At 45.7% G+C, this 8,416-nt stretch overlaps 1 protein-coding gene across 1 annotated transcript in view; it reads right to left on the reverse strand.

Annotated features, from left to right (window-relative positions):
• The window catches only part of LOC139419176 (carboxypeptidase E), a 31,593-nt gene extending 24,392 nt beyond the window's left edge, over positions 1–7,201 (reverse strand). The window contains exon 1 of the mRNA XM_071169173.1: positions 6,749–7,201. Within this exon, the coding sequence (XP_071025274.1) occupies positions 6,749–6,998 (250 nt within the window). The 5' untranslated portion in view covers positions 6,999–7,201. The remainder of the gene's footprint in view (positions 1–6,748) is intronic.
• Positions 7,202–8,416: the final 1,215 nt, after the last annotated feature.

Consider the following 8,416-nt stretch of genomic DNA (forward strand, 5'->3'; position numbering starts at 1 on the left):
CTACCTGGTCTCTACTTCAGTCCCTATAGTTTGTCCTGTTTGTGATGTGGCTGGTTATAACTGGTCTCTACTTCAGTCCCTATAGTTTGTCCTGTTTGTGATGTGGCTGGTTCCACCTGGTCTCTACTTCAGTCCCTATAGTGTGTACTGTTTGTGATGTGGCTGGTTATAACTGGTCTCTACTTCAGTCCCTATAGTTTGTCCTGTTTGTGATGTGGCTGGTTCTACCTGGTCTCCTCTACTTCAGTCCCTATAGTTTGTCCTGTTTGTGATGTGGCTGGTTCCACCTGGTCTCTACTTCAGTCCCTATAGTTTGTCCTGTTTGTGATGTGGCTGGTTCTACCTGGTCTCCTCTACTTCAGTCCCTATAGTTTGTCCTGTTTGTGATGTGGCTGGTTCTACCTGGTCTCTACTTCAGTCCCTATAGTTTGTCCTGTTTGTGATGTGGCTGGTTTTACCTGGTCTCTACTTCAGTCCCTATAGTTTGTCCTGTTTGTGATGTGGCTGGTTTTACCTGGTCTCTACTTCCGTCCCTATAGTTTGTCCTGTTTGTGATGTGGCTGGTTCCACCTGGTCTCTACTTCAGTCCCTGTAGTTTGTCCTGTTTGTGATGTGGCTGGTTCCACCTGGTCTCTACTTCAGTCCCTATAGTGTGTACTGTTTGTGATGTGGCTGGTTATAACTGGTCTCTACTTCAGTCCCTATAGTTTGTCCTGTTTGTGATGTGGCTGGTTCTACCTGGTCTCCTCTACTTCAGTCCCTATAGTTTGTACTGTTTGTGATGTGGCTGGTTCTACCTGGTCTCCTCTACTTCAGTCCCTATAGTTTGTCCTGTTTGTGATGTGGCTGGTTCCACCTGGTCTCTACTTCAGTCCCTATAGTTTGTCCTGTTTGTGATGTGGCTGGTTATAACTGGTCTCTACTTCAGTCCCTATAGTTTGTACTGTTTGTTATGTGGCTGGTTATAACTGGTCTCTACTTCAGTCCCTATAGTTTGTACTGTTTGTGATGTGGCTGGTTATAACTGGTCTCTACTTCAGTCCCTATAGTTTGTCCTGTTTGTGATGTGGCTGGTTCTACCTGGTCTCTACTTCAGTCCCTATAGTTTGTACTGTTTGTGATGTGGCTGGTTATAACTGGTCTCTACTTCAGTCCCTATAGTTTGTCCTGTTTGTGATGTGGCTGGTTCCACCTGGCCTCTACTTCAGTCCCTATAGTTTGTCCTGTTTGTGATGTGGCTGGTTATAACTGGTCTCTACTTCAGTCCCTATAGTTTGTCCTGTTTGTGATGTGGCTGGTTCCACCTGGTCTCTACTTCAGTCCCTATAGTTTGTACTGTTTGTGATGTGGCTGGTTATAACTGGTCTCTACTTCAGTCCCTATAGTGTGTACTGTTTGTGATGTGGCTGGTTATAACTGGTCTCTACTTCAGTCCCTATAGTTTGTACTGTTTGTGATGTGGCTGGTTATAACTGGTCTCTACTTCAGTCCCTATAGTTTGTACTGTTTGTGATGTGGCTGGTTCTACCTGGTCTCTACTTCAGTCCCTATAGTTTGTACTGTTTGTGATGTGGCTGGTTATAACTGGTCTCTACTTCAGTCCCTATAGTTTGTACTGTTTGTGATGTGGCTGGTTATAACTGGTCTCTACTTCAGTCCCTATAGTTTGTACTGTTTGTGATGTGGCTGAATGCAGTAGAATTATTTACTTCCTGTCAACTGATTACCCACACACACAAACACACCACACAACCCCCACCCGCCCCTACCCACACACACAGAGAGAGAGAGACACTATCCTGACAGATGGCCGACCCGAAGGGAGGCAGGCAGCTCACAGCACTAAGCCGATCTGTCGTCACGACAACCACAGCTATTTCAGATTCACCTTAAAGACCCATCACCTCTCAGACAGAACGGATCAAACACAGAACATGGACAGAAACAGACATGAAAACATGAAAATAAATAGAGGAGAGAACGTCTCTCTCTTCCCCTGCCACCCTTTCTCTTCCCCTCTCTCTCTCTCTCTCCCCTTTCTCTTCCCCTCTCTCTCTCTCTCTCCCCTTTCTCTCTCTCTCTCTCTCTCTTCCCCTCTCTCTCTCTCTCTCTCTCTTCCCCTCTTTCTCTCTCTCTCTCTCTCTCTCTCTCTCTTCCCCCCTTTCTCTTCCCCTCTCTCTCTCTTCCCCTTTCTCTTCCCCTCTCTCTCTCTTCCCCTCCCCCTTTCTCTTCCCCTCTCTCTCTCTTTCCCCTCCCCCTTTCTCTTCCCCTCTCTCTATCTCTCTCTCTCTCCCCCTCCTCCTTTCTCTTCCCCTCTCTCTCTCTCGTTCTATCTCTTTCTCTTACCTCCCCCCTTTCTCTTCCCCTCTCTCTCTCTCTCTCTCTATATATCTCTCACTCACTATCTCTCTCTCTTCCCCTCCCCCTTTCTCTTCCCCTCTCTCTGTCTTTCTATCTCTCTCTCTCTCTCTCTTCCCCTCCCCTTTCTCTTCCCCTCTCTCTCTCTCTTCTCCTCCCCCCTTTCACTCCCCCTCTCTCTTTCTATCTCTCTCTCTTTCTCTTTCCCTCCCATTTCTTTCTCTCTCTCTCTATCCATCTCTCTGGTGTTTCTACAGCGTGTGTGCATTGGAGGGTGGGAGGCTGGTTGCCCCCGGAGACGGGAGCTGAGCTGCATGTACAGGATGGAAACTCATCAGGAACCAATAACCAACACACATCGTGACTCAAGCTTATACACGTTATGCACTCCAGAATGTTATGAAGAGTGATCAGATGAATTTCAATTAATTGCAAAGTCCCTCTTTGCCATGAATCCCCCCCCAAAACAATTCCACTGCATTTCAGCACTGCCACAAAAGGACCAGCTGACATCATGTCAATGATTCTCTCGTTAACACAGGTGTGAGTGTTGACGAGGATAAGGCTGGAGATCACTCTGTCATGCTGTTTGAGTTTGAATAACAGACTGGAAGCTTCAAAAGGAGGGTGGTGCTTGGAATCATTGTTCTTCCTCTGTCAACCATGGTTACCTGCAAGGAAACACGTGCCGTCATCATTGCTTTGCACAAAAAGGGCTTCACAGGCAAGGATATTGCTGCCAGTAAGATTGCACCTAAATCAACCATTTATCGAATCATCAAGAACTTCAAGCAGAGCGGTTCAATTGTTGTGAAGAAGGCTTCAGGGCGCCCAAGAAAGTACAGCAAGCGCCAGGACCGTCTCCTAAAGTTGATTCATCTGCGGGATCGGGGCACCACCAGTACAGAGCTTGATCAGGAATGGCAGCAGGCAGGTGTGAGTGCATCTGCACGCACAGTGAGGCGAAGACTTTTGGAGGATGGCCTGGTGTCAAGAAGGGCAGCAAAGAAGCCACTTCTCTCCAGGAAAAACATCAGGGACAGACTGATATTCTGAAAAAGGTACAGGGATTGGACTGCTGAGGACTGGGGTAAAGTCATTTTCTCTGATGAATCCCCTTTCCGATTGTTTGGGGCATCCGGAAAAAAGCTTGTCTGGGGAAGACAAGGTGAGCGCTACCAATATCAGTCCCGTGTCATGCCTTCTCAGCCAAGGGCTCACTCACAATTTTTCCTAAGACCACAGCTGTGAATAAAGAATGGTACCAACACATCCTCCAAGAGCAACTTCTCCCAACCATCCAGGAACAGTTTGGTGACGAACAATGCCTTTTTCAGCATGATGGAGCACCTTGCCATAAGGCAAAAGTGATAACTAAGTGGCTCTGGGAACAAAACATCGATATTTTGGGTCCATGGCCAGGAAACTCCCCAGACCTTAATCGCATTGAGAACTTGTGGTCAATCCTCAAGAGGCGGGTGGACAAACAAACAAAAACAAATTCTGACAAACTCCAAGCATTGATTATGCAAGAACGGGCTGCCATCAGTCAGGATGTGGCCCAGAAGTTAATTGACAGCATGCCAGGGCGGATTGCAGAGGTCTTGACAAAGAAGGGTCAACACTGCAAATATTGACTCTTTGCATCAACTTCATGTAATTGTCAATAAAAGCCTTTGACACTTATGAAATGCTTGTAATTATACTTCAGTATCCATAGTAACGTCTGACAAAAATATCTAAAGACACTGAAGCAGCAAACTTTGTAAAAATGTATATTTGTGTCATCCTCAAAACTTTTGGTCACGACTGTACAAACAATAGTAAGCAAGTATAAACACCATGGGACCACGCAGCCGTCATACCGCTCAGAAAGGAGAAATTCTGTCTCCTAGAGATCAACGTACTTTGGTGCGAAAAGTGCAAATCAATCCCAGAACAACAGCAAAGGACCTTGTGAAGATGCTGGAGGAAACAGGTACAAAAGTATCTATATCCACAGTAAAATGAGTCCTATATCAACATAACCTGAAAGGCCGCTTGGCAAGGAAGAAGCCACTGCTCCAAAACCACCATAAAAAAGCCAGATTACGGTTTGCAACTGCACATGGGGACAAAGATCGTACTTTTTGGAGAAATGTCCTCTGGTCTGATGAATCAAAAATAGAACTGTTTGGCCATAATGACCATTGTTATGTTTGGAGGAAAAAGGGGGAGGTTTGCAAGCCAAAGAACACCATCCCAACCGTGAAGCACGGGGGTGGTAGCGTCATGTTGTGGGGGTGCTTTGCTGCAGGAGGGACTGGTGCACTTCACAAAATAGAGGGAAGAAAATGATGTGGATATATTGAAGAAAGATCTCAAGACATCAGACAGGAAGTTAAAGCTTGGTCGCAAATGGGTCTTCCAAATGGACAATGACCCCAAGCATACTTCCAAAGTTGTGGCAAAATGGCTTAAGGACAACAAAGTCAAGGTACTGGATTGGCCATCACACAGCCCTGACTTCAATCCTATAGAAAATTTGTGGGTAGAACTGAAAAAGCGTGTGCGAGCAAGGAGGCCTACAAACCTGACTCAGTTACACCAGCTCTATCAGGAGGAATGGGCCAAAATTCACCCAACTTATTGTGGGTTATTGTCTACCCGAAACGTTTGACCCAAGTTAAACAATTTAAAGGCAATGCTACCAAATACTAATTGAGTGTACGTAAACTTCTGACCCACTGGGAATGTGATGAAAGAAATAAAAGCTGAAATAAATCATTCTCTCTACTATTATTCTGACATTTCACATTCTTAAAATAAAGTGGTGATCCTAACTGACCTAAAACAGGGAATATGTACTAACTGAGTTTAAATGTATTAGGCTAAGATGAATGTAAACTTCTGACTTCAACTGTACCTTCATCTGTCTCTCTCTCTCTCTCTCTCACACACACACACACACACACACACACACGCACGCACGCACACACACACACACACACACACACGCACACGCACACGCACACACACACACACACACACACACACAGGTGTACGTGGCTAAGGTGTACACACACACACACACACACACGTCACCTGCTGTTCTTCAGCCTACATCTGTCAATCAACGGGGTCTGTAAGTGACATCACTATAGGTGATATAATACTGTAACCCTAACACCTGTAGCCTAGCAACCAGACAGACAGGCAGACAGAGTGGCAAGCGTGCAGACAGCACTATCGCTGTTGTCATGGTGACTGATACATCAACTGACCCTAGGGGGTTAATGAAGTAGACACATATTTACTTCCTTCCTTCGTGTCCTTACTTCCTTACTTCCTATTTCTATTCTACTTTCTATAGGCCATTTACATCAAACAGCTGTTCTCTAATTGTAAAGGTATGAGTCATAGTGTTTAATAACGGCTCAGACTGTCGCTATGACGGTGTGAATAAAGACGATGAGACAGATGAATTCATCTGACGGTGGCTTCCATTTGCCGTGACTGTCTGATCAGAGCCAGAGCGATCACGGTTGGTTCAGCATCCCGGCCTGCTTCCGGGAGCACCTATATCGTGAGTCCCTCTCCTCCTGTAAAATGGCGGCGATGCCTTGCTTCAACAACCATCCAACACCCCCTCAAAACACACACACATCACACACACACACTGCGGTCCTCATTACAACGACACACCTGCGCAGGCAGCATCATCATCTAACCCCGTTACTAGGCAGTGTGGCATACAGCCTGCCCGCCCTGCCTGACACCATAAAACAGACGTGTAGCCTCTGTTACAGACAGCCATTCTGCGCTAAAACAGGGACTAGTCATTCTGCGCTAAAACAGGACTGTATAAACAGACTAGTCATTCTGCGCTAAAACAGGGACTAGACATTCTGCACTAAAACAGGACTGTATAAACAGACTAGTCATTCTGCACTAAAACAGGACTGTATAAACAGACTAGTCATTCTGCGCTAAAACAGGGACTAGTCATTCTGCGCTAAAACAGGATTGTATAAACAGACTAGTCATTCTGCGCTAAAACAGGGACTAGTCATTCTGCGCTAAAACAGAACTGTATAATCAGACTAGTCATTCTGCACTAAAACAGGACTGTATAATCAGACTAGTCATTCTGCGCTAAAACAGGGACTAGTCATTCTGCACTAAAACAGGGCTGTATAAACAGACTAGTCATTCTGCACTAAAACAGGACTGTATAATCAGACTAGTCATTCTCCGCTAAAACAGGGACTAGTCATTCTGCACTAAAACAGGGCTGTATAAACAGACCAGGCGTCGCCACAGCAGCGCTACCGTGGAGCTATATTACCGTCTTATGAAAAAGGTCGACCGGTTTTAATAAAGAGAGACGGGGAACGGGGGTGTCACTGACCAGCCTCGTGCGTCCCGGGGTTGTCTGACATCTCCAGGACCAGCAGCTCGCGGCCCTCGAAGCTCTCCCCCACCGTATAGATGCGCGTGATTGATGGACACTGCAGCCATACCGAAACGAGAGCCTTCCGTAGTTCCTCATACCGGTGATACTCGAACGAGATCTCCCCTTCCTCAGCCCCGGTAACCGGCCCGGTAGAGGACAGGACCGCCAGGGTCCACAGCAACACCAACGACACGAATCGGTTCATTGTTTCTCTCCGTTTCGCTCTCTCTGTCTGTCTGTTGTTCTATCTGCAGTCAGTTTGAGCCTTATCTCTCTAGTGCAGCCTAGCTCTGAGCTATAAATATACCCTCTCTCTCTCTCTCTCTGGGATGCGTGACTGTACCTCCTCTCTCTCTCTCTCTCTCTCTCTCTCTCTCTCTCTCTCTCCCTCCTCTGGGATGCGTGACTGTACCTGAGCTCTCCCTCCCTCCGTCTATACCTCCCTCTCTATGACACGCTGAATGGGTGGGGAGGGCCTTTAGTGTGTGTTCACACTGCAGAGTAGAGATGCAGTGAAGTGTGCCTCAGGGTTTGGGTTAATTCCAGTCAAATTCTCTCTCCCTCTAAATTACATTCCAATGCATTCAAATTCGAGGTCAGTCTTTGAATAATGAGATAATAACCTTGCTCTCAATTCCAATAGTTAAGGAAATGTCAATATTTAAATTCCCAATTAAAATATTATTCTCAACAATTCTCCAAATTCCCATTGTGATGTAATTCCCTTGTGTTTCTCTGCGCATGGTGTCGTTGTTCAGACAGCCGAGCTGTACAGGAAATAGAAGGACAACACACGGCACGGACAGAGAACATCCTACGAGTTCCAACCCAACTATCTAGTGACTTTGTTTCCTGTTTATCTTTTACTTTGTTTCCTGTTTCTTTACTTTGTTTCCTGTTTATATTTTACTTTGTTTCCTGTTTATATTTTACTTTGTTTCCTGTTTATCTTTACTTTGTTTCCTGTTTCTTTACTTTGTTTCCTGTTTATATTTTACTTTGTTTCCTGTTTATCTTGACTTTTTGTACAGAATGTTCATAGTATTATCACATATGACCGCCAAGTACTTCTGGACATCAGATCGACAGTGACTGACCTCCTTTTAGAGCGACCAAAAACACTGCAGACGGCTGAACATGAGAATGTACCAAAAACACTGCAGACACAGACAGTGGGACATGAGAATGTACCAAAAACACTGCAGACACAGACAGTGGGACATGAGAATGAGAATGTACCAAAAACACTGCAGACACAGACAGCGGGACATGAGAATGAGAATGTACCAAAAACACTGCAGACACAGACAGCGGGACATGAGAATGTACCAAAAACACTGCAGACACAGACAGCGGGACATGAGAATGTACCAAAAACACTGCAGACACAGACAGTGGGACATGAGAATGTACCAAAAACACTGCAGACACAGACAGTGGGACATGAGAATGTACCAAAAACACTGCAGACACAGACAGTGGAACATGAGAATGTACCAAAAACACTGCAGACACAGACAGTGGGACATGAGAATGTACCAAAAACACTGCAGACACAGACAGTGGAACATGAGAATGTACCAAAAACACTGCAGACACAGACAGCGGGACATGAGAATGTAC

Source organism: Oncorhynchus clarkii, chromosome 10, assembly GCF_045791955.1.
Source record: "Oncorhynchus clarkii lewisi isolate Uvic-CL-2024 chromosome 10, UVic_Ocla_1.0, whole genome shotgun sequence".
NCBI classification, from domain to species: domain Eukaryota; kingdom Metazoa; phylum Chordata; class Actinopteri; order Salmoniformes; family Salmonidae; genus Oncorhynchus; species Oncorhynchus clarkii.